Raw genomic sequence first — 26,056 nt, forward strand, 5'->3', positions numbered from 1 at the left:
GTTTTTTTAATCCACTCCATCAGTCTCTGTCATTTAAGTAGACCATTTATATTTAATGTAACTATTGATATGTTAGGGCTTAAGTCTACCATTTTATCCTTCATTTTGTTTGTCCCTATTCATTTCTCTGCTTTCTTTTTCCTGACTTCCTATAGGTTTTTAAACCTATACTTTAAAAATTCCATTTTTATTTATATATAGTCTTTTATCATATCTCTTTGTGTTTTTAGTGGTTTTTAGCCTTTTTAGTGGCTGTTTAGGTGTTATATCACTACATAACTTATCACAATCTAATGGTGTCATCATTTTACCAGTTCAAGTGAAGTGTACTTACCTCCCTTTACATCCCTTCATTCTCTCCATGTAAAATATATAATTATCTTAAATATTTCCTCTACATATGCTTAGAACTGCATCAGATAATATTACAAATTTTGCTTCAATCATCAAACATAATTTAGAAGACCCACGAGGAGAAGGAAAGTCTTTTATTTACCTGTATTTTTTAGTTCCATGTTCTTTCTTCCTTCTTCCTGTCTGATTCCTTCTGATATCATTTCCTTTCTGTTTACAACTTCTTTTAGCCATTCATTTAGGATGACAGATTCTCTTAGTTCTCTTCATCTGAAAATGTTTTGATTTCTCCTTCATTCCTATAGGATATTATCACTGTATATAGGATTATGGGGAAACAATTCTTTTCTTTCAGCTCTTGGTAAGTGTGGTGCTACTTCTGGTCTCCATGGCTTCTATTGAGAAATCCACTATTATTTGAGTTGTTTTGTCCTCTGTTGAGAAATCCACTGTTATTTGAGTTGTTTTGCCCTCTAGGCAAAGTGTCACTATATTCTGGCTGCTTTCAAGATTTTTTTCTTTGTCTTTAAATTTGTCTTTAAATTCAGAAGTTTAATTGTAACATATTTTGACATGGATTTCTTTGGCTTTATTCTGTGAGTTCACTGAGCTTCTTGGGTCTGTGGGGTAAGTCTTTTGCCATATTTGGGAAGTTTTCAGCCTCCCGCTTTCTCTCCTCCTTCCAGGATTCATCAGAACAACTGTGAAATCTTTTGTTACAGCATCACATGTCCCCAGGACTTTCTTCCCTTTTTTTTCCCCCCAATCTGTTTTCTCTGTATTCTTCAGGTTGGTTTATTTCTGTTGTTCTCCCTTTAAGTTCACTGATCCTCTGTCCTCTGATAATGCCATTGAGCCCATTTACTAAGTTTTAATTTGGGTTATTATATTTTGCAGTTTCAAAATTTCCCATTTGGTGCTTCTTTGTATCTTAATTTTTTGCAGAGACTTTCTATGTCTTTGCTGAGACTTAATTTTTTTTTTCATGTCTCTCATGTTTTAATTGCTCACTGAAATTATTTGATAATGGCTTCTTGAGAATCTTTGTCAGATAATTCTAACATCTGTGTCATTTTGGTGTTAGTGTCTATTGATTATCTTTTCTCGTTCAATCTGACATATTCCTGGTTCTTGTTATAAGTGATTTTTCTTTTTTTTTTTTTTATATTGAAACCAGGACATTTTGGGTATTATGAGATGGGATCTTGTTTAAATCTTTGTTATAGCAAGGCTCCTCTGAACACTGCTCTGGTAGGGAGGGGCCCACCTAGTTACTCCCCAGTGGAGATGGACATTCTGGGCCCCAAAGTCTCTGTTGACATTAGGGTGGGGGAGTGGGCTAGTGCATTACCTCCCAAAGGAAATGAAAGTTTGGGCTTCCTCCTGGGCCTTTTCTGAAACCTTTGGGTGGGGTCAGAGGTCAGAGTGCACTGCAGCCTGGCAAGGGTGTTGATGGAGCTGCAATGTGTTCCGTATGTTTGGGTGGAGCAGAGCAGTTACAGTCTAAAAGTTTTCTGTCCTGCGAGGCTGCCTTTCTCCTGGTCCTTTAAGGAGAGCAGCTTTTGTTGGGGCTTTTTCTGTCTAGACCTGTAGAAATTTACACATTCTTTGCTCCAAGGCTGGGATATGGGAGCCCAAAAGGAAACCCAGGGACCTCCTTGGCTGGTTGGCTTTTTTCTCCACCCTTTGGCGTCATCTTACATCCGTTTTATATATGATATCTGGGGTTTTAAGTTGCACTTGGTGGGGGAATAGGTAGGAATATGTCTATACTACCTTCCCAGACATCTGTAGATTTAAGTTCTCAAATGACTGAAGAACTCAGAAGCAAGGCCAGCAGTTTTGAAGTTTAGTAGTAGAGCCCAAGAATGATCAGTTCACAGTGATGGAAATGAAAAATCACACATATGGTGAGGCAGAGGGCTCTTCATGCTGAAAGGTCACGACAAGCCCACGTTCTCCTCTGGGACACACAGGTCATTGGTTAACTCCACAATCAAAATGTTCAAAATGTTCCCAACAGAGTGTGCACTCTTTGGATACCCCGGTTCCCTGAGCCCCCACTGCTGAGTGTTCCCATGAGCTAGGAAAAGTGTCCCCCAAATAACTCTGGTTTTCCTCCATAAACACTGAGAGCTGGGCTGTGAAGGGCCAGAGCCATGCTTTATCAAGCCCACGTGATGGCCCATCCTCATTCTTGATAGAATAACAGCAGGAAACGGGTGCATAGCTTAACCAAGCCACTCTACCATCACCACCGCCTCCACCCCAAGGTGAAAAAAAGCCAGGTTGCTTTTGTTTTAATAAAACAAAAAAAAGGTTGAAAAACATAGAATTTGCTTTTAAAACTTAAAAAAGAAAAGTGTCCTAGAGCATTAGATAAATAAAAGCTGTCGTTCCCAAGCCAGCTTGAATAGGATCATGCGGGGATGTTCATGGCCCATCCATGACCAGTTGAGTCAAGTCCTGGCATTGGAGCCTGGAAATGTGCATTTTTACAACTCTCCCAAATTCCCTAGAGATTTGGATACACAGCTGTGTTTGCAAGCGACTGCTTAGGTCCCTTACTGGGCCCTCTGTCTTATTTACACTTAATTAGGCCAGGAAATGGGAGACTGTCTGATCTTGCACAGTCAGGTGTTATAGAGACTGTGGGTGCTCGTTTCACATTTCATCCTGGCGTCTGGGATTGTGACCTGCACCTTGCCTCACTCCAGCCAATATCTTGTGGGTGGGAGCCTAACCTATAGTGTCACTGGACAGTTTTCCTCCAAGTCTCTTCCCCTTTGATAATTATTGCAACATGAAACAAGCGCATAATGCCCTGGAAAGAGCCCCTCCACTCCATCACGTGTTTGTCAGTTTGAAATATGCTTTCAGATGAGGAGGCACCTTGCACGTGGTGCTCAGCAAATAGCAGTGATGAGTCAGTGATAGTCGGTTCCTTAGCAATTAGTCAGTAAATACGTGTCGGTATTGGACTGGGGAGAGCAATAATCAGATCTGTGACTTACGAGCGCTGTCTGGAGGATGGGTCTTCATGTGCAGTTGGAGGTCTTCCAGGAGACGGCGCCGTCCTTCATCAGAGGTGGCTGTGGAAGCCTCTGCCCTGCTGCCTGGCAGCTCTCCCGCAGGCCACTGGGCTTCTTGGTGACTGTCCCTCACTTCTCAGTCTCCTAGCTTCCACTCACCACATACAAATGCCATCGCCATTAAGACATATATGACCTAGTCTAGTCCAGTTCCTCATTTTCTACTTGAATTCTCTCCTTAACTATTTTTCATTTGCTTTCTGATTGACTTACCCAGTGCCTTTTCAAAGCTAAATGGCTTTGTGTCTGTGGGACCTTGAAATACATTTTTCTCTAAATTATAAATGATTGGTGCACTGGACTAATATATGCATCATATGAATTTATTCTCCTTTACCTGTGATGCCAGTAATATACTCAGCTTCTGTTTGTTGCTCAAGTTTGTGTTTCTGGCTGTAATATAGTATTTATTTTCATACATAACAGAGGTTTTTATGATTTTGTTCTTCTTTTTTCTCTCTCCTGGGGAGTCCCTCCCCCTTTTCCTAAACTGTGGCCCCTGTATGGCTGTGCCCGTCTCTCCTCACCCCCGTAGGGTTCTACGGCTTGGACGAGTCTGACCTGGACAAGGTCTTCCACCTGCCCACGACCACGTTCATCGGCGGACAGGAGTCGGCCCTTCCGCTGCGGGAGATCATCCGACGCCTGGAGGTAAGAAAACACAAGTCGTTCCCAGAAAACTCCAGTGGACTTGCTAAAAACTTGTGTTGGCAGGAGGCCTCCAGACTAGGTTGTTTTTCTCTTGATCCGATATCTTTTTTTAATGTAAGGGATAGGGAATTGTTTTGTTTTGTTTTTTGCTATTTTGTTGATGAAAATCCATGTTTTTTTATTTTTACAATCAACCATAACAAAATGTAGACTTTGCTTCCGACTTTAAAAAATGTGTCCTAAAGCATTAGGTAAATAAAGGGTGTCATTCCCAAGCCAGCTTGAATAGGAACGCCTGGGGAAGTTCCTGGCCCACCTACGACCAACTGAGTCAGCTCTGGTTTTGGAGCCTGGAAATGCGCATTTTTACAAATCTCCCAGAGGTAGGGATACACAGCTGTGTTTGCAAGCGACTGCTCGAGCCCCAGGTTGTACTGATCCAGCATTTGAAAGGGGCAGAGAGCCATGCACGGCTCTCATTTCATCCAATGCCAGAACCCAGGAGTTGGGCTGTTGTGGACACTTGGACCTGGACTCCAGGGGTCCCAGCCATAGCACCCCCTATCCCCAGAGGGCCCCACGTCCAGGGCTCTTCCAAGAGAGCCTCCCATTCTGACTTGTCCCAGTTCGGAATACCCCTTCTCGTTGTTTACAGATATTTGTGTAAACTCACCCGATGATGGTGGGTTGGGTATGTTTACACATGACATGTGCATGCACTGGGCGGCTGTGTGAGCTGACAGAACTTAAGTATGTTCTTGGTCCCGTGACATAATAATCAACTTGCAGCTCTTTGAATATTTAGAGCGAGTGCAATTCCTTGACTTCCTAACGTCTCACTAGAGAGAGAAGCTAAGAATCGGCACCTAAAACTCCCTGCCCTTTTCTCCTGGGGATTGAGCCAAGAACAAGAAAAACAAAATATGATCCAGGGGCCCAGTAACTATGTGTCCAAGTTAATAGCTAAATCCATGCTGATAATAATGGAGACATACTGTTTTTGACCTAATAGTTTCCTTTGAGCCTTTAATTTTTCAGTAATGGACATACTGCCCATCAGGCATAAGGAGCACGGGCGTGTTCTCCTGCCTCCATGGGTAAAGGAGGGAGCCCCCTCCCCCTCCCCGCCTCTTTCCTCCCCACTTCCTCCCTCCCCCTCCTCTCCCCCTTTCCCTTCCTTCTTTCTCTTCCCCTCCCCTCCCCTCTCCCCTCCCCCTGCCCTCTTCCCCACCCCTTCTTCTTCTCTCTGCTAGGCTTACAACTCAGACTTGGGTCCCAGGGAAGATGCACCCTTTTTTAAGCTGATGGAGGAAGGTTCAAGGTTCATGTTAACAGACGCTGTGGCTGGGCCATGTTTTCTCAAATGTGTTTGTGTAGAAATACACTTTCTTCTGCGGCTCAGTAGATCAGGGCACTGTCACTGTACAGCTCCGGTGGAAGTGGTGACTCGCGCTGGCTCTGAAGTCAGGGAAGGCAGGCCAGCACCCCCCATCCCTGGGCTTCTTGTGCATCCAGTTTAAAAGTTCCCAGTTTATCATGTGAGGTGTCATCAGGGAAATATAGTTTTGGAGTTAATGAAAATACCTTAAACACCAAGGTCTTTCCCAGCTCCATTTCCTCTTTTTGTCCCTAGGCAAGATTTTCCTCCTCTTGGCTAGGATGATAGCGAGCGCGTTGTGGTTGGCCATTATTTTGAGTTCAGGCAAATGTCCCTTTGTTTCATTATCATGGAATTAACATGCAGAGGTGCCCACCCCTGCTCTGGTGTCAGATCTGGACCCACCACTGGGATCCCAGGTGCATCCTCACCCTGCACTGTGCCAGCCAGTTTCCATGTCTGTAGTGAAAACCAAAGGGGGTCACGGACAGAACCACCAAGCAGAACTCGGCCCTCTAAGTGCTTGGTCAGCATGGCTGCTGCGAAGACGTTGAAAGGCATTTGTGGGCTCCAAAACTTATTGTCGGGAGTTCCCTGCTGGCCTAGTGGTTAGGATTCAGTGCTATCACTGCCATGGCCCGGGTTTGATCCCTGCTCAGGGAACTGAGATCCCACAAGATGTGCAGCGTGGCCAAAAGATATATATATATATATATATATATATATATATATATATAAATTAATTAATTTTAACAAATTATTATCACACCAGGGCATTGCTTTTTAAATTCCTAAAAGCAGTGGTTAAGAATCCGCCTGCCAATGCAGGGGACATGGGTTCGAGCCCTGGTCCGGGAAGATCCCACATGCCGCGGAGCAACTAAGCCTGTGCTCCACAACTACTGAGCCTGCGCTCTAGAGCCCGTGAGCCACAACTGCTGAGCCCGCGTGCCGCAACTACTGAAGCCCGCGTGCCTAGAGCCCGTGCTCCACAACAAGAGAAGCCACCACAATGAGAAACCCGCGCACCACAACAAAGAGTAGCCCCCGCTCGCCACAACTAGATAAAGCCCGCGTGCAGCAACGAAGACCCAACGCAGCCAAATATAAATCAATCAATAAATAAATTTATTTTAAAAATAAATAAATACAAGCCTGGTAAACTTAAGTGACCACTGAGCTGTGATATCCACCGGCAGCACAGGACCTTTCTTTCTCAGGGTGCTAGGCACAGTCTGACCTTGAGGTCAGAGAACCTGTCTTCCCCAGGAGCTTCCCCGTCCCCGGGCTGGTGCTTCTGTCCTCCCGCCATGAAGGGAGCATGTCTTGGCTTAGTGGTTCTCACTGTCCCCTCCCTGCCTATTGGGCTCTGTACTCTGTGGAGGAAGTATTTCATGGCCAGGTTCGGAGTGAGAGGAGGTTGTGGGCCCAGACTTGGTGCCCCAGGTCACAGCTGGCTCTGTTGCATTTGAAAGGGAGGCCACCTGTTCCTGCCAGCCTTCTGGCTGAGTAGGCAGTCAACACACCTGGGGGGACATCCCCGTGATCATATGTGTGTGTGTGTGTGTGTGCATGAAAAACAGATGGCGTACTGCCAGCACATTGGGGTGGAGTTCATGTTCATCAATGACCTGGAGCAGTGCCAGTGGATCCGGCAGAAATTCGAGACGCCTGGGATCCTGCAGTTCACCAACGAGGAGAAGCGGACCCTGCTGGCCCGGCTCGTGCGCTCCACCAGGTACAGGGCTGCACTGGTCCCGTCAGTGTGGTACAGCCTGTTGACAGGGGTGGGTGGGTTTGGAGTGTGGCCACAGCCCCACGCGAGCAAGGTTGGCCCTGGTGACTTGGCTTGGTTCCTGTCCAGGTTTGAGGAGTTCCTGCAGCGGAAGTGGTCATCTGAGAAGCGCTTTGGTCTCGAAGGCTGCGAGGTGCTGATTCCTGCCCTCAAGACCATCATTGACAAGTCAAGTGAGAACGGAGTGGACTATGTGATCATGGGAATGCCGCACAGGTACCTGGCCGCCCTTCATGCATCCGGAGCACGGGGTGGGGCACTAGGCAAGCGAGGAGGCTGGCTCGCCTGGAGCGCACTTGCACCCCTGCCCCGGGACAGCCGTCGCCACGGCATCCCCCTCCCTCGGTAGCCACTGTCACACTCAAGGCCATAGTGGTTTTAGACAGACATCTTGGCCTCATGCCCTTGTCGGGGTCACCACTGAGGGAGGTTAACCTAGAGGGAAGGCTGCTCGGTGACGTGGAGCGGAGACCTCAGCTTGAGGCAGCAGCGGAGGCTGAGGGTGGAGCGTTCGCCGCAGGCCGGCAGTGTTTCTCCGTTTTCTACCTTTCTTCCTCCCACCTCGTCTTGGCCCTGGGTGCCGGGCAAGCAGAGGCTGAGTGTCCCACATCAGCTCTGCTCTCAGCTCCTCTCGGGCTGCAAACCGAGGCACTGCCTGTCCATCGGGGGAGGAAGGGGCTAGAACAGCATTGCCTGCTGCCCGGAACACAGCTCAGGCCCTGCTCGCTCCTCTGTGTACCAGAGGGCGGCTGAACGTGCTTGCAAACGTCATCAGGAAGGAGCTGGAGCAGATTTTCTGTCAGTTCGACTCAAAGCTGGAGGCAGCTGATGAGGTGAGACACCTGATTTCTTTTAGAAACTAGCATAGCTCCGACCCACACCAGACCCTGGTTCCACTTGTTTCTCCGGAAGGACCTGGGCCTGGGATCTTCCATACCACTCGCAAAGGAGGTGGCCAGTGGCCGACCTTCCGGAGAAAAGAGAGATCAGAGGCCTGGCAGCCCCTGCAGTCCTCCCCGCTGGGGTTTGGGACATGCGCCTCTGGTTGAGGGACCTTCTCCCTGTGCCCTAGGTGGAGCCATTCTGGGGAAAGGCTTTCCATCCTTCCAGGGATGGGGGTTCTGGGAGGAGAAATAACACAGGACAGGGCTGTCGTGAAGAGTAAGCATCTCCATGCCCAGGATAAAGACTGACTGTTTGTACCTTCAGGGTTCTGGAGACGTGAAGTACCACCTGGGCATGTATCACCGGCGGATCAACCGTGTGACCGACAGGAACATCACCCTGTCGCTGGTGGCGAACCCTTCCCACCTGGAGGCTGCCGATCCCGTGGTGATGGGCAAGACTAAAGCTGAGCAGTTTTACTGCGGGGACACCGAGGGAAAGAAGGTAAGGCCACGGGGGCTGGCCAGGGGCGGCCCTGAGGCCAGGTGGTCCAGGACCGGCTCACAGCCTCAGGCACGTCCCAGATCTCATGTTTCTGGAATTTAACAAAATATTCTGAATGGATCTTGAAAGAGTAGCCATAGTGTTAATAAATTAATCCCAGTTACAGATAATGCTTCCTTCCAAGTTGTGACCACCAGAGCTAGGTGGGGAGTAGATTGCTTTCATTGTCACCACACCTGTGGAGAAGCTAGTCTTGCACAATATCATGGTGGACAAAGAGGGTTTGTCACTGAACAGGAGGAGAGAGTCTTAAGGAAAAGGTGTGGGTGAGCCTAAAGGAGGAATTGTAAAACTGACAGATGGGAGGAGAGGTGGTCAAGTTTGTGTCACGGTGGCACCGTTTAGAGATGGAGAACAGCTCGAGTTCCGGGGGCCCTGGTACCGGCATTTTCCAGGTGTGTGATGCTGAATGTTTAATGTTGGTTGGCCAGCCTGCTTATGTATAGAAATCCTCAGTGGATTGTAACTGTTTGTCCTTGTTTAATCTCAAAGTAGAAGTCTGTCTGTAACAAACTGTACAGTTCTTATTACTTAATGATAACCTTAAAGCCAAGCAATAAGAGAAATCAAGTTTTTGTAGTGTCTGCGTGTGCATTCTGGGGCATGTTCAAAGTCAGCATCACCACCCTACTCTCAAGCATCTCTTGTTCTTCCTAGAAATAGGGTCATATGTGAGGGAGCTAACAAAACATACACAATGTGATGTAAAGCTGCAGGTTCACTGGTAAAGAACTTCCGAAGAGAGGTATATGGGTGTGGAAGGAAGTGGAATGAAAGGCAGTCAAACCCTCTCATCGATAGAGCAGGTAGTTGTCATATTTAATTAAAGAAACAGCAGGATTTAGGTAGACGGGAAGAAAAGGACATTCTCGGGAGATGAAAGAAGGACAAAGATGGAGGTGGGGTTGTGCTGTGGGCAGAGCAGGGAGGAGCTGGGGCCGGGGGCAGCCTGGCCCAGGGTTGCCCTGGAGAGGGGTCAGACTTTTTAGAGGTGAAACCAAGTATTAGTTTACTAGATTCTATAATTTAAAACACTGTGAGTCTACTCGTACTGTGTTTGGATGGTTAGAGGGTAACGGGATCCCGGCCAGAGGTGGCATTGGGAACAGGAAGTGGTTCCTGCACCACGAAGAGTGTGGCCCATGGGGAGGGTGTCGGGACATGAGAGTTACTTCGCTGAGCTTGGGGGCCTGGACGGTGCCTCAGAAGCTCCAAGCGGGTAGAAAGTGGCTTCCTGTGCAGCCCCCGAGACCACCAGTGACACAGTGGCTGGGGACGGATAGGGAGGAAACCAGCATCAGTGACCAGTGCCTCCAGCATTTCCGCTGTCTGTGGCTGGGACCCTTGCCTAGGCATTTGGGGCCAGGGAAGGGAACAAGATTGCAGAAAACTCTCTGACATCCACATTCATAAATTACAGACAGGGCTTCCCTGGTGGCGCAGTGGTTAAGAATCTGCCTGCCAATGCAGGGAACACGGGTTCGATCCCTGGTCTGGGAAGATCCCACATGCCGCGGAGCAGCTAAGCCCGTGCGCCACAACTATTGAGCCTGCGCTCTAGAGCCCACGAGTCACAACTACTGAGCCCACGTGCCACAACTACTGAAGCCCGCGTGCCTAGAGCCCGTGCTCTGCAACAAGAGAAGCCACCGCAATGAGAAGCCCACGCACCACAACGAAGAGTAGCCCCCACCCGCCACAGCTAGAGAAAGCCCGCACGCAGCAACAAAGACCCAGTGCAGCCAAAAATAAATAAATAAAATAAATACATTTTATAAATAAATAAATTACAGACAAAAAGCCACTCCAGCATCGCTTGCTTAGAATGCTGGAAACATCCTGAAAAGGAATGAAATAACTAGGGAAAAGTGGTGGAGGGTATCTAACATGCTTCAGATGATCACAGCAATCCATCCTGTGAGGCCAGGAGAGGCTGATTAGCCCTGTGTGGTCACCAGGCGCTTGTCTGAGGGAGTGCCCTGTCCATGGGAGTGCCCTGCCTGGCGTGGATGGCCCATCCCTCCAGGCCCCTGCCCCCGCCCCTCTATCTGAGCCCACCCTTGCCCATGCTCAGCGGGTGGGTCCAGACCCCACTAGTCCTTCACACCTGCTCTCCTTGCTACTCCTCCCAAACCCTTAGGCAATTATCTGATTTCTGTTGAACCCAGAATCTAGGGAGCTGGAGTATTTGTTACATAACCTTCAGTGTTTCAGAAAAAAACTATGTAATTTCTATAAATGTGGCCAAGGTTGTTCTATAACCTGGTGCAAGACTGAGCCTGACCCAGCTTGGCTCAGGGCTGATGTGGCCCTTGGGGCATTCGTGTGGGAAAGCAGCTCCCTAGCGCCGCAGGTAGCCTGCCACAGATGGAGGCCCGCTCCTACCTGGGTCCAGATCGGGCCGCCAGGGTGTGTGATTTGAGCAAGCAGTGCTGCGCTGAGGGAACACGAGGGACCGAGTGCAGCCTAGCAAGGGACACAGTGCAGCTTCTCCAGAAGATCAAGAGAAACAGCGTGAGGAGAGGGGAGGCTGACCCTGAGGTGCCCGACGGCAGAAGGCCGAGGTCGTACATAGAAGGCTCTGCAGAGAAACGCGTGTCCTGGCGAGCAGGAAGAGGCGCCACGTCCCCTGGTCGTTTGGGCCCTGGCAAGGCTGCAGTCCTCTGAGGAGGTCCCTGCGCAAACCCGACACTGTGTCTACTTCCAGCTGTCATAGACGATCCCTGTGTCCCCCAGGGCAGGACACATGGGGTTCTGCTAAAAAAAATAATCTAGATTTTTGTCCCTGAAGAGCATGTGGACCTTTCCTTCCTGGCGCTGCGGACCAGGGAGGTGACAGGAGCTGAGGAAACACAGCAAGAGGGCGTCAAGGAGCAGGGGTGGCAGGGCCGTGGGGCTGTACCAAGCAAACAGGTAACGTATTGAGGACAGTGGGAACAGCATCTCGCGGTGTAGGAGGTGTTTATAAATGCGGAAGAAGAAAGGCCCAGAAAAAGGATTGGAATTGGAGGTATCGTAGTTGTACAGTGTACAGATTTAGAAATCTCTGTGTACGTGCACCTGTACATCTGGTTTTTGGCTCTGTGCCGAAAGAGCCTAGAAGTGGTGCTGTTCTAGTGGTGATGAGCACACGAGTATTAGTCTTCAGGGCCATCCTCCACCGAAGGAACCAGGCTCCTTAGAGAAGTGTCTGATTCCAGGGCTGGGCAGGAACAGTGCAGCAGGGGGCTGAAACCTCCGTTGTGCCAGAAAGCAAGGAGGCCCCCATGAGCCATGGGGCCTGTCCAGTTGGCACGGGACCCCCACGCCAAGTTTGGGACAGTGTGAGCGTCCAAATAACTACAGATACTAGTCAGTGACAGCCAGTTGAATATAACAGGAATCCGTGAGTGCATATTAATACAAATAAAAGTCGAGAAGAGAAAGCTCTTATGGAATGCCAGCGCATGAAGGTAGGAGTGACACCTGGCAGCACCCCAGAGGTGCCTCTCAGGCTGCTGGGTGGCTGGAGGTGTGGTAAGGAGCAAGATACAGAAGTTCTCCTCACTGTTCTCGTTACCGAGGAGAAATGGTGAGTTTAAAGGGAGAAACAGGGACTTCCTGGCGGTCCAGTGGTTAAGACTCTGCACTTCCACTGCAGGGGGTGCAGGTTCGATCCCTGGTTGAGGAACTAGGATGCTGCGTGGCGTGACCCAAAAAAAAAAAAAGGGAGAAACAGACAGCTACCTGTCCAGGTGATCCAAGTCAACTTCATCCACGTGGGGTAGGCCAGCTCTGGCGTCCCCTGGCATGGAATGCACCGTTCCTGAGTCTGGTCACACAGGACCATTGGAGCCCAAGGCCTGTCCACGCCGTGGAGGCGGGAGACACAATGGGCTGCTCCAGGTCGAGAGGCTAAAGAGGCGTGGCCCTAAGAGCACGTCCACGTGGGGTCTGGGCCAGCATTGCTTTCCTGATGAGAGGGTCCTGCGTGGTGGGTGCAGGGGTGGTGGGCATTGGCTCTGCAGCAGGTGACGGCGGGGTGGCTGGCGTGCAGACCTGGAGGGCACCCTCGTGGAGCACATCCTCGGGGGGACGAGGGTGCTGGGGGGCGCCTGGGGGTCTTTGTGCCTTCCTGCCATTTTCTAAGTTCGAAATTATCTCAAAATACATCGTTTTTTGAAAAGTGGATTGTGACTGAATCTCCAGTGTGCCTTGTGGACGTGGTGGTCAGGACCATGTCACATTCGGGGTCTCCTTTGCGTGTCTGCAGGTCATGTCCATCCTTCTGCACGGGGATGCTGCATTTGCCGGCCAGGGCATCGTGTACGAGACCTTCCACCTGAGTGACCTGCCGTCCTACACGACTCACGGCACTGTCCACGTGGTCGTCAACAACCAGGTAACCTGGGCTCCAGGCGGGCTCTGGGGTCTTTGCAGCAGAGAAGGCTGCGGAGGCCACAGCATCAATTAGACTTTCTCCTGAGGCTTCTTTGCTCACATCAGCCTTACTTAGAATGACATGTTTTCATCATTTAATACACTTGTTGTTTTCTGATTAGTAAACTTAGACAAACAGGAAACTTTCTTTAAAGTGGAGAGATTTTAATTACAGTGTTTAAGATCATGGTGTTATTTCAGAATATTTTCTTCCATACCCACAAGCATATAGATGGCTTTCCTCTTTTAAGAAACTGGGTTCTATATACACAGTTTTATATCCACTTCTTATTTACCACAGTGTTTTCTCATGGCATTATATATTCTTAAAATACTAATTTTAATGGAAATATTCATTATAGGTTGTTTCATAAAATAGATATTGAAAAGGTGCCAAGGAAAGAGAAAGGTCTAAAAACAACCTATCTCTGAACTGTGTTTTAAACAGATGACCAAACACAGAGAGTCTTTACTGCTTTTTGGGTAGGGGCTGAGATGCTAACAGGAATGGTCTTCAATCTGGACAGAGTATAGCAAAGATCATTCACAGGGATTGGAAGCCCAAGACACAGGGGGATTTTTTTTTTTTTAAGAAAAAAGTTTTTCCATGAGTAGTCTCCAGAGTCAGGTGAATTCCATCCCAGGAGTTTTTTGTTTGGTTGATTGGTTGGGTTTTTTGGTGTTTTTTGGTTTTTGGGTTTTTTTGATTATTTATTCTTTTTTTAAAATTTATTTATTTATTTATTTATTTATTTTTGGCTGCGTTGGGTCTTCATTGCTGCGCGCAGGCTTTCTCTAGTTGCGGCGAGCAGGGGCTGCTCTTCATTGCGGTGCGCGGGCTTCTCATTGCAGTGGCTGCTCTTGTTGTGGAGCATGGGCTCTAGGCACATGGGCTTCAGTAGTTGTGGCATGTGGGCTCAGTAGTTGTGGCACGCGGGCTCTAGAGCGCAGGCTCAGTAGTTGTTGCACACAGGCTTAGTTGCTCCGCGGCATGTGGCATCTTCCCAGACCAGGGCTAGAACCTGTGTCCCTTGCATTGGCAGGCGGATTCTTAACCACTGCGCCACCAGGGAAGTCCCTCTCCATTTGTTTAGATGGGGTAATTTCTGTTCCATCTTTAAGTTCACTGAGTCTTTCCTTTCTCCCTTCCATTCTGCTATAGAGCACCTCCATTCAGGTTTGGGGATTTTTTCCCTGATTTCCACCCCCTGGGGGATTTTGTTTGTTTGTTTGTTTTGTTTTTTCAACTCTAAAGTTTCCATTTGGTTCTTCTTGTATCTTCTGTGTCTTTGCTGAGTTTCTATTTTTTCATGTATTTCAGGCATGTTCATAATTTTTATTGAGGTATTTTTATGAAGTTTGCTTTGAATTTTATGAATTTTAATTTTATGAAGTCTTTGTCAGATAATTCTAAAATCTGTGTCATCTCAGTGTTGGCTTCTAATGATTGCTTTTTCTCATTCAAGCTTAGATTTTTCTGGTTGTTGGTATAACAAGTGCTTTCTTACGAAACCAGACATTTTGAGGATATGTTATGAAACTCAGAATCTTATTTAAATCTCCTGTTATAGCAGGTGTCCTCTGGACATTTCGGGTCGGGGTGGGGGGACACTTGTTACTGCCAGGTGGGGTAGGGGTCCAGGTTCCCCACCCCAGGTCTGTTGATACCCAGGGAAGGGAGGGTACGGAGGGTGGGACAAGGGTGCTTTGTTACTGCTTCCCAAGTGGCCTCCACTAACACCAAGGATGTAGTGGTTGCCTAATTACCAGCAGCCTAGGGGGACTGCTGGGGACACCGGGCCTTTGCTGGGGCAAGTAGGGGTGGCCACAGTGTTTTCTGTGGGGTTGGCTGCAGCAGGGTGGTGATTGTCTAAAAATCTTCTGTACTGCTAGGCGGCCTGTTCCTGGTCTTCTGGCCAGAGAGAGCCACTTTCCTTGAAACTTCTTTTTGCTATGCCTGTTGGCGTTTCTGAGTTGCCTGCTTCTCTAGCCCTAAATCTGGGCTATATGAGGCAAAAAGGTAGCGCTGGGAATGATCACAAGTCATTCCTCGGGACCTGAGGTCCCCGGCTGATCTGCTTGCTTCTGTTTACTTTCAGTGTTTGTTTTATATATATAATGCCCTGGGTTTTTAATTGTACTTATTAGCAGGAGAAGGAGGGAAAGGTACATCTCCTCCATCTTCCAGAAGCGGAAGTCCCTATGAGCACTTTTTTTTAAGTGTAAATTCCATTTCTTTAGTAGATATAAGACTATTCAGGTTATCTGTTTCTTCTTGAGTGAGCTCTGGTTATTTCTGTCTTTCGTGGAATTTTTTCATTTCATTTAAGTTGTGGAATTTATGAGCATAAAGTTTGCAGTGTTCTCTTATTAGGGTCTGTTGTTTTATCCCTTCTTTCATTCCTAATATTGGTAATTTGTGTGTTTTCTCTTTTTTTCTCGGTTATATAGATTTGTTGTTGGTTTCAAAGGAACAGCTTTGGTTTCATTGCATTTTCTCTGTTGTTTTCCTGTTTTCTATTTCATTGGTTTCTGCTCTTTGTAATTTCTTTCCTTCTACTTGCTTTGGGTTTAATTTAGTCTTCTCTTTCTAGTTTCTTATTTATTATTCATTGATTTGAAACCTTCCTTCTTGGCAATATAAACATTTAACAGTATTTCAATTTAAGAATCACATGACACAAATACAGTACAGGTAAGCCTTTGGTTTGTCAAACTTCTTATGACAGAAGGTCAAGCATTTTGGTTGAACTTAAGTGAGACTGTGTCCAGAGGAGAGAGTCTTAGGATCACATAGTGTCTGGAAAATTACTCTAAAAGGAAGCTGTGACCATGTAGACCAGAAGATAGAAGACTCCTAGAAGCATAAGAGCTGTTTTCAAATAAATGAATGCTTCACAAAGCAAGGAATATAATGGGCAGAGTCCGCACCAATGCATAGCAATTACCAGGAAGCAGCAGATTTCAGCTGAATGAAAAGAACTTCCAACAATCAGACCTGTTCCTTTTTTTTTTGCACCGCATGAAATTTAATAGGGTGGGGAAGACACTGAAAACAGGGGACAGGGAAGAAGGTGCAGAGTCCGGGTTGGGTGAGGACCTTAGTTAGCCAAATCCGGGGCCTTCAGGCCCACCCAGCTGCATCTGCAAGTTGATGCGGTAGCCCTGAAGGCTGCAGAGCGCCCGGCCCATGTGGGAGCAGGGGTAGTGGTGTGGATGGGGGCAGCCAGGGACAGAGCTGCAGGGTTGAAGGAAACAGGGCTCCAACCAGGATAGACCATTTGGCTCTAGGGTCCCCTCTGGCTCTCAAACCCAGCAGTTCCACTTTGTGGGGTTTTCCTACTAGTACACTCACTCCCAAACGTCTACTGAGAGATTTCTTTAAAGATATCACTTAGGGAATTCCCTGGCTGTCCAGTGGTTAGGACTCGGTGCTTTCACTGCCGGGGCCCGGGTTTGATGCCTAGTCAGGGAACTAAGATCCTGCAAGACACGCAGTGTGGCCAAAAAAAAAAAAATATATATATATATATATATATATATATATATATGTACATAATATATATGTCACTGCTGCACAATTAATATCTTAATAAAACTGGAAGAAAAAATAAATGTACAAAACTGAAATAAATAAATAATATGGAGGGGCATTGTGGGGAAGCTATCACTGCTGCAGCAAGACTAGAAACCAAAATTTCTACCACTACATCAGTAGGGAGCTAGTTAAATAATTTATGATATATCCATCCATGTGTCACAAGGCTTAAATGAATTAATACATATAAATTAATATACATAAAGTGCTCAGAATAGTGCCTGGCCCATAAATAAGCACTAATGTAAGTTAACTGCAACCGCCGTGTAATAAAACCATTTGAGAGAGTAGGATCTATATATACTGTTGAAATGAACTATAAGATACATTAAGTGGGGAAAAAAAGTACAGAACAGAATGTGGAGTATAGCTCCATCTCCGTGTGTGTGTGTGAGTGGGTGGGTATGCGTACACCCACCATATGTGTTTAAAGATGAAGAAGTCAGGGACTTCCTTGATGGTCCAGTGATTAAGACTCCGAGCTCCCAGTGCAGGGGGCCCGGGTTCAATCCCTAGTCAGGGAACTAGATCCCGCATGCCGCAACTAAGACCCGGCACAGCCAAATAGATAAATAAATATTTTTTAAAAATAAAATAAAAAAGATGAAGTCAGTAACAGTGGTGGATATTGGGGAGGACAGCTGGGGGACTGAGGTCTCAAAACTTCGAAGCAGTTCACTTTCTGTGATGTTCTAGCTGTAATGTGCATATTATGATCACTGTCTTACCTGGTCCCTACCCTCATTTCCCTATGGGGAGACCCAGACCCAGATGGACCATGGGATTGATCAAGGTTCTCTGTAAGTGCTCATCAGAATTCTCCCTGGTACATCTTTTTTTAATGTTCTCATCAGTTTGTGACTATTTCTAATCTTTTCTTCAGTCAGTGTAATAAAGGAGTTTATGTAAAAGCAATTCATCATAAATAAATAAAGAATTCTCAGACTTCTGTAAGAACTACAGTTTTGCTAATGTTTTCTTAAATCTTATTACTGTTTTTGATAACATCAGTCATGACATGGGGCCAGTAAGATCTGTAGCAGGAAAGGAAAGACGTGCTTTGCTGAGGCTCTTGTTTCTCTAAGGACATACGTAGGATTTCCTCTTCTGAACTTTTCTTCTAAGGAAGCCATCAGATGCTAAATGTTTTTGTATAAGAATGTTTATGGGCGGGGGGTGAGGGGGCTTCCCTGGTGGCGCAGTGGTTAAGAATCCGCCTGCCAATGCAGGGGACATGGGTTCAAGCCCTGGTCCGGGAAGATCCCACATGCCGCGGAGCAACTAAGCCTGTGTGCAACAACTACTGAGCCTGCGCTCTAGAGCCCGCAAGCCACAATTACTGAGCCCGTGTGCCACAACTACCGAAACCCGTGTGCCTAGAGCCTGTGCTCCACAGCAAGAGAAGCCACTGCAACAAAAAACCCATGTACCACAATGAAGAGTGGCCCCCACTCACCGCAACTAAAGAAAGCCGGCACGCAGCAACAAAGACCCAACGCGGCCAAAAATAAAAATAAATAAAATAAATTTAAAAAACAAAGAACAAAAAAAATTATTAAAAACAAAGAATGTTTATTGGGCTTTCCTGGTGGCCAGTGGTTAGGAATCTGCCTGCCAATGCAGGGGACACGGGTTTGAGCCCTGGTCAGGGAAGATCCCACACGCCGTGGAGCAGCTAAACCCATGTGCCACAACTACTGAGCCTGCACTCTAGAGCCCACGGGCCACAACTACTGAAGCCCACGCACCGAGAGCCCGTGCTCTGCAACAAGAGAAGCCACCGCAATGAGAAGCCCGTGCAGTGCAACAAAGAGTAGCCCCCGCTCGACGCAACTAAAAGAAGCCCGTGCACAGCAATGAAGACCCAATGCAGCCAAAAATAAATAAATAAATTTATTTTTTTAAGAAAAGATTTTTCAGGGAAAAGTTTAAAAAAAAAAAAAGAATGTTTATCAAAACCAAAGAGTCTTTGTATAAATTTTGGCAAAGCTGTAGGAAGCAGTATTATATAATCACTAAAATATTTAATATCCTGGGGAAACGGTCACAATATGGTGAGTGGAAATGCAGGGTACTCATGCTGCTAGTAGGAGGGTGAGTGGTACAACCACTTTGGAGAGCACTTGATGGTATTTAGGTACAATGTTCTGACCCTGTGGCTTAGTTTTCCTTCTTAGGAGTACTGCAGAGAAACTCAGTGTTTGCTGGAGAAAACCTCCATAAGAATGTGTAACAATGTATTAACCACAAGTTGGAAACAACTAAATGTCCAACAACAGGAGAATGGATAAATGAACTGTGGTATATACTATTCAGTACTTAGATTTCACTAAGCTCTACTACAGGAAGTAGAGGTACATGTTTCAACCTGGATGAACCCTGAATATAAATACTGAACAGAAAGCAAGTTGCAAAGGATTTGCACAGCATATAGAGTATGACACCATATGTAAGGTACATAGACTATATATCTCTATGGTTTAAAAGACATGGAAATACTCTTCCAAAATGTCAGTGCTATGAAAAACCAAGAAAAGCAAGAAGACTTCAAGATTAAAGGGGGACTAGAGAGAGGTGACAACTAATGCAGGGTGATGTGCTGGATTGGATATGGGACTAAGGCAAGAAAGACTGGGCATCGTTATTACAATTGGTGGAATGTGTCTACTGAGGGTCAGACAACGGTATTCTGTAATATTAAATTGCTTGGGCCAAGAACTGCACTCTGGCTGGTAATGAAATGTCCATGTTTTAGGGAATAGGGACGTCTACTACTTACCTGCAAATGGTTTAGGAAAAATGTGTGTGTGTGCGTGCGTGTGTAATGGAAAGAGCATGAATAAGAAAAGGGGCAAGATGGCAACAGTTGGTGAATCTGAGTAAAGACTGTGTGGGAGTTCTCTGTATGCTTTCAACTTTTCCATAAGTCTGAATGATATCAAAATTTTAGTGACCAATAAGCCTAAGAAGATACTATATATTGTTTATGGATGTATGGAATACATATTGCAACACGTAGAAACTGTCCTCCACTTTCAGGGCCGTGCTCCCTGTGTGTGGGCCAGCTGTATCAGAAATGTATAAAAAGTCCTGAAACTGTTAAGATTTGTTCATTTTGGCTTGTGAGTTCATGGGTGATCATTATAGTATTATCATACTTTCTATATGTTTGAAGTGGTTCATAAAAATAAATTTTAGGTATTTGTTTTCTTTATTTTATTTTTTATTTTTTTGGTTGCGTCAGGTCTTAGCTGTGGCAGGCGGGATCTTTTGTTGCAGCATGTGGGCTCTTTGTTGTGGCGCGCGGCCTCCTCTCTAGTTGTGGCGTGCGGGTTTTCTCTCTCTAGTTGTGGCGCGTGGGCTCTGTAGTTTGCAGCACGCAGGCTCTCTCGCTGAGGCGCACAAGCTCAATAGTTGTGGCTCGCGGGCTTAGTTGCCCCGCAGCACGTGGGATCTTAGTTCCCCGACAAGGGAACAAACCTGCATCCCCTGCACTGGAAGGCGGATTCTTTACCACTGGACCACCAGGAAAGTCCCCATGAAAATAAATGTTAAATGCAGGTTATAAAATTACGAATATGTGATTAAGTTTTAGTACATCTAAGTGGTGAGGCCTTTAAATTTTCAAAGAAAAAAATGCTAATGTTAAGTGACCAAAGTGCAAAATTACAGAAATGATAGGATCTGAAATTTTATATTTATATTTCATGTGTATGCATGCAAAGAAAATCATCTGGAAAGGAAAACATCAAAATATTTACACTGAACCTGGTAGAATATAGTGACTTTAATTTTTCATGCTGTCTTCCAAACTCTGCTGAACATGTATGAATTTTGTTAGCAGAATAGGAAAAAAAAAACAATTAAAAAAAAAAATAGTGTTTGGGAACTGTCTTAGAGTAGGCCAAGGGCAGCCAAGTGACCTCCGGCAAGTGGCCTTCAGGCTCCACCCTGCCTGCCGTTAGCCCCGCCCTCACCCTCAGACACATAACATTCCTGCTCCTGCCCTGCCCTCTTATCTTGCCCTGCCCTCAGCTCCACCCCCTGTCCTGGTTCCACCCTGCCGTTGGCCTAGAGGGTGGGTCTGCTCTGGCCCACCCCACCTCTGCCCCACCCATGCCCAGCAGCATGCCCAAGCCCCCTGGCCAAGCTGCCTGTCCCTTGCAGATCGGCTTCACCACCGACCCACGCATGGCCCGCTCCTCACCCTACCCCACCGATGTGGCCCGAGTCGTGAATGCCCCCATTTTCCACGTGAACGCGGATGACCCGGAGGCAGTCATGTACGTGTGCAAGGTGGCAGCCGAGTGGAGGAGCACCTTCCACAAGGACGTGGTGGTGGACCTGGTGAGTGACCTTAGCCTGTGTCCTGAAGGGAGGGGTCAGGGCTCCCTAGAGCCAGGGCATCTCACTGCCCCTCCTGAGAGCTCCTGCATCTTCGGCCTGGGTGACCTGACCTGGGGAAGAAGGTAGTTGGGATCCTGTCCCGAGATAGTCCCAGGTCACTCTCGTTTCATCTCATGTGACAGTCAAAGCAATTCTAGCGAGTGAAGGAGAGAGAGACAGGACCTTAATTCTAGAAGAGGTAAACTGAGGTGTCACGTAGGAGAAATGGGGCAGGTCCTCGTGGGTCCTGGGTCCCGGCCAACATGGTCCCTGATGCTGGCGTCTCCTGGCTGTGTTCAGGTGTGTTACCGACGCAATGGCCACAACGAGATGGACGAGCCCATGTTCACGCAGCCGCTCATGTACAAGCAGATCCGCAAGCAGAAGCCCGTGCTGCAGAAGTATGCCGAGGTGCTGGTGTCGCAGGGCGTGGTCAACCAGCCTGAGTATGAGGTGCGTCCCGGCTCTGGTCCCAGTGGGCCTTTCCAGAGCCAAGGAGGGATAGAGAAGGCCCACCACAGGGCCAATGCTCGCTTTTGCAGAGTAATTAGGATCCAAGTGAGAACATGTGAAATATTTCCAACTATAGCATTTCGGTGCAGAACTTCTTGGAGAGTCCAGGCTACTGAGGAGTTGCGTGAGGGAGGTGGGACCTGAGAGCACTTTGGCCCAAGGCAGTGGCCTCCTTGGCTTACAGAGTCCAGTGCACAGGGGTGAGAGGCCGAGAGGCTGATGAGGGATCCAGCTCGTAAAGGGCCTGCTGTGACCTGGTCAGTTCTGGCTGGTTATGAGTGCGAAGGCCCGTGCAGGGTGACGGAGAGGGAGGAGCAGGGCGGCGTATGAGCAAGCTGAGTCGGAAGTATGGGAAGGTCAGGGGCTGCGCTTGGAGCCATGAGAACTCGTCAGAAAGAATATGGCGAGAGGGTGGGCGGGGACAGGGCGCCAGCGCTGAGCAGGATCTGCAGCCAGCAACTGGAGAAGCAGCTACGGGAATGAGAACAGTAAAACGGAAGCTTCCCACAGACCTCACGGGGTGGTGCGTGTTGGGGGGAGAAGGCCTGGAGGCCAGTGGGGTCTGAGGGACTCTGCACTCAGGAAGTGCAGGCGCGCACTGGCCGTGAGGCTGGTGTGCCCTGTGCAGAGCGGCCCTGACGGCTGTGTCGGGCCCGACCCTCCAGGAGGAGATCTCCAAGTATGACAAGATCTGTGAGGAGGCCTTCACCAGGTCCAAGGACGAGAAGATCTTGCACATCAAGCACTGGCTGGACTCCCCCTGGCCTGGTGAGTGAGCCCCTCCCCGCTCCACAGCACCTGTGGGCCCCGGAGTCAGACCCCTGCCCTCGGCTCCCGGTCCTGGCCACCGCTGCACAGCGTCTCGCGTGTCCACGGCTCCGTGAGGAGTGGCACCTGTGTGTCAGCTCGCCCCTTCCCCGCTAGGCTTCTTCACCCTGGACGGGCAACCCAGGAGCATGACCTGCCCCTCCACGGGCCTGACGGAGGATATTCTCACGCACATTGGGAACGTGGCCAGCTCCGTGCCTGTGGAGAACTTCACCATTCACGGAGGTAAGGGCGCCACCCGGACCTTTGGAAGTGTTGGGCCGAGTCCAGTGCCAGCTGTGTCCCGGCATGAGACCAGTCCTCGCCCACCTGCGGTCCCTGCTCGTTCAAGGCCGGGGTGGCTGGATGAGGGAAGCCCTCGCCTCACCTCACCCCTGCCCCCGGCGAGGCCCTCAGCCAGCGGAGCAGTGGAGGACGGGACGGGATGTCACAGCCTCTCTGGCCTGGTCTCCACTCAGCTCCCTTCCCCGCTCTCCCGGTGAATCAGGACTCCGAAAGCTGGGAGCGAAGGAAGCTCAGCTCTTGTCCCGAGCGGGAGGGTGTGCCGGGCGGCTGGTGAGCACGCTGTCTCCGCAGGGCTGAGCCGGATCCTGAAGACGCGTGGCGAGCTAGTGAAGAACAGGACCGTGGACTGGGCTCTGGCAGAGTACATGGCTTTTGGCTCCCTCCTGAAGGAGGGCATCCATATCCGGCTGAGCGGCCAGGACGTGGAGCGGGGCACCTTTAGGTAACGGTCTCAGTGTTCTTGTGGGCCCTTCAGAGCACGGGAGGTGGAAAGGAAGGGCTCTGGAGTTCCTCTCCCAGAAGGAAATCCCTGCCAGGAGACAGTCATCAGATCCCATTGCTCAGACCCAGAAGCACCCTTTCCCTGCTCTGACTAGACGCTTCCGTTAAGAACGGGGCTTTGTGCTCCCGCGGCAGTGCACGGGGCTGGCTTCTGCCGCTGATCTGTGCTGCTCTCCCTCAGCCATCGCCACCACGTGCTGCACGACCAGAACGTGGACAAGAGAACCTGCATCCCCATGAACCACCTCTGGCCCAACCAGGCCCCCTACACTGTGTGCAACAGCTCGCTGTCCGAGTACGGGGTCCTGGGTGAGCACCCCAGCCTGCGAGGCCCTCCTCCCTGCCACCCCTCCCCCCTCCTCCCTTCCGTCCCACTCTCCCCCCCGCAGCCCCCTTCCCGCCCACCAGCTGACTCCTGTCCTGTCTTCTCCCTCCCTCCTGCTCTTCAGGCTTTGAGCTGGGTTTTGCCATGGCCAGTCCTAACGCCCTGGTCCTCTGGGAGGCCCAGTTTGGTGACTTCCACAACACGGCCCAGTGCATCATCGACCAGTTCATCTGCCCGGGACAAGCCAAGTGGGTGCGGCAGAACGGCATCGTGCTGCTGCTGCCCCACGGCATGGAGGGCATGGTGAGGCCCCCGCCCCTTCCCGGCAGACCTAGAACGTGGGAAGGGCCTGCCTAGGACCCTGACCCCGAAATTGGCACCGTACAGGCTCCGCTGGTGTTCCCCACCTCCCTTGGAAGGCAAGAGGCAGGTCCTGCTCCGTTACTGATGAGAAGTGGCTGTGCGGACAGGGGCCTCCCAGGCTCCGGTGTTCCCTGTTCTCTTCCCTCCTCCTCCGCCAGGCCCTGGGGGGGTTGCTTGCTTAAGACTCGGGTTTGGAAACCTGGAGGAACCAGGAGTGCTGGGCCCTGTCCTGACGTGGAAACGCCCCCTCCACGCTCCATGGGCAGGAGGAGAAGGAATTAAACTGCCAGCAGGAAAGAGACAAGTTGGTGTTTTTGAGACCAAAATGAGCAAGTTGGTTAAGGAAGAGATGTACTGAAAGCAACGGTCAGCATGGGGGAAGCTCCTGATCTGTAACTTGTGTTTCTGGTTCCAGGGTCCGGAACATTCCTCCGCCAGGCCGGAGCGGTTCCTGCAGATGTGCAATGACGACCCAGACGTCCTGCCGGTGAGTGGCGCACCTGGGCGTCTGTGGGCAACTCTGAAGGCATGACTGCTCTGTGCCTCTCAGGAGTCGCAGGTGGGCCCCGAGCCTGCTGGTCTCCACAAAGTGAGAGGCCTTCTTAGAGCACAGAAGACAGTGCCGGGCTGCCTCCTGTCGTCCCTGCTGCTGTAGAAAGCAGAGGCGCTGAAAGCTATAGCAGAAGCTTCTAGGAGTGATACTGCCTGTATTTTGATTCAGGCAGACAGTTTAGAGGAAAGAACTCTGGGGTGATTTTACTGAAACTTTAAGAGCTAAAAGGAAATTTGGGGGGTTCTGTTTCTAAGGAACATCAGAATTGGTTTTAGGTAGAAGCTGTGTCTGTCCCAGGCCAGGCAGTAGTTTTCAGAGAAATAGGGATTACATGGGACTGAGAATCCCATTCAGAGCGTGGGGCTGGCTGGCTGAGCTCTCGTCAGTGTCCCCTGTGTGTGCATCTCTGGAGGAGCTGTGGCACCCTAAGGCTGCGGCCGTGAGGCCCTCTGCCTTGATGCCCCCTGCGACGGGGTGCTCAGTGCCGCCTGGCCTCTGGCCCTTTCCCTTCTTGCTCCAGGACCTTAAGGAAGCCAACTTTGACATAAATCAGCTGTATGATTGCAACTGGGTTGTCGTCAACTGCTCCACCCCTGGCAACTTCTTCCATGTGCTGCGTCGCCAGATTCTCCTGCCCTTCCGGAAGCCGGTCAGTTGGGGGTGTCCCAGCTCAGAGAGGCCTGGCTTGAGAACTCAGGGCCCCAGCCCAATGGGAGGATGGACTTGTGGGCGGGTGGTCGTAGATGGTGCGTTGAGCTTGGAGGAGAGCTGAGCCCCCGCAGGGGCCAAGGGAGCAGAGAGTCCCCGGGAAGCAGGCTCCTGGGTGAGGTGTTGAAGGGTGAGTAGGAGTGTGAGTGAAGGGTCCCAGGGGAGAATGCCCCCTGCTGCTGCCGGTCACGGTGCAGGGCCAGGCAGGCCCATGGGACAGGACAGCCCTGGCCACAGGCAGGGACGTCCAGGAAGGGCTCAGGGGTCTTCCCCAGGTACAGGGTAGGGGGCACCCAGGGCTCCGAGCAGGCTGGGGCAGACTCTGGAGGAGTGGATGCCCAGTGTCTCAGGGCAGAGGAGAGGGGACAAGGGGAAACCGCATCGTCCTGTCTTCCTTCCCTTTTCACCTCTAACCTGCGGATCCCCCTGACCGTAGAGCTGGGAGGGCAGCGCTAGATGCCTGTTCTGAAGACGAGGCCTGGGCAGCCCCTTGCTTTCGGCCCTCCTTCTGGAATCCTTAGAACCTGAGCCTGTGCTCCTGTGTTTCAGTTAATCATCTTCACCCCCAAGTCCCTTCTGCGGCACCCTGAGGCCAGATCCAGCTTTGATGAGATGCTTCCAGGTAGGCTTGAGGGGGGTGGGCATTTGGAGGGGATCTTCACTGCTACTCGGGGGGGCGCTTATACTTGTCAGTCTCACTCTGGTCCTTGCCACATTTTTTGGTCGTTGGGTAAAGACCACTGAACACGACAGCCTGGATGTCAGAGCTCATGTGCAAATTGGTCAAACAGCATGTCTCGCGTCCCACCGGGGTCTGTGGCCTCTGCCTGGGTGCGCCCCCCAGGACTCTTCCAGAGG

General features: G+C 49.5%; 1 protein-coding gene across 4 annotated transcripts in view; it reads left to right on the plus strand.

Moving 5' to 3' along the window:
* The window catches only part of OGDH (oxoglutarate dehydrogenase), a 74,500-nt gene that overhangs the window by 40,686 nt on the left and 7,758 nt on the right, over positions 1–26,056 (plus strand). For all 4 annotated transcript variants that reach the window (XM_036863592.1, XM_036863591.1, XM_036863593.1 and 1 more), the window contains 16 exons: positions 3,982–4,097; positions 7,059–7,213; positions 7,340–7,486; positions 8,013–8,103; positions 8,480–8,659; positions 12,972–13,100; positions 20,904–21,083; positions 21,423–21,575; positions 22,301–22,403; positions 22,560–22,688; positions 23,040–23,190; positions 23,431–23,558; positions 23,699–23,877; positions 24,353–24,424; positions 25,011–25,139; positions 25,748–25,820. In XM_036863592.1, coding sequence (XP_036719487.1) covers positions 3,982–4,097; positions 7,059–7,213; positions 7,340–7,486; positions 8,013–8,103; positions 8,480–8,659; positions 12,972–13,100; positions 20,904–21,083; positions 21,423–21,575; positions 22,301–22,403; positions 22,560–22,688; positions 23,040–23,190; positions 23,431–23,558; positions 23,699–23,877; positions 24,353–24,424; positions 25,011–25,139; positions 25,748–25,820 — 2,115 coding nt within the window. The remainder of the gene's footprint in view (positions 1–3,981; positions 4,098–7,058; positions 7,214–7,339; positions 7,487–8,012; positions 8,104–8,479; positions 8,660–12,971; positions 13,101–20,903; positions 21,084–21,422; positions 21,576–22,300; positions 22,404–22,559; positions 22,689–23,039; positions 23,191–23,430; positions 23,559–23,698; positions 23,878–24,352; positions 24,425–25,010; positions 25,140–25,747; positions 25,821–26,056) is intronic.

The sequence above is a fragment of the Balaenoptera musculus genome, chromosome 9 (assembly GCF_009873245.2).
Source record: "Balaenoptera musculus isolate JJ_BM4_2016_0621 chromosome 9, mBalMus1.pri.v3, whole genome shotgun sequence".
Classification (NCBI taxonomy): Eukaryota; Metazoa; Chordata; class Mammalia; order Artiodactyla; family Balaenopteridae; genus Balaenoptera; species Balaenoptera musculus.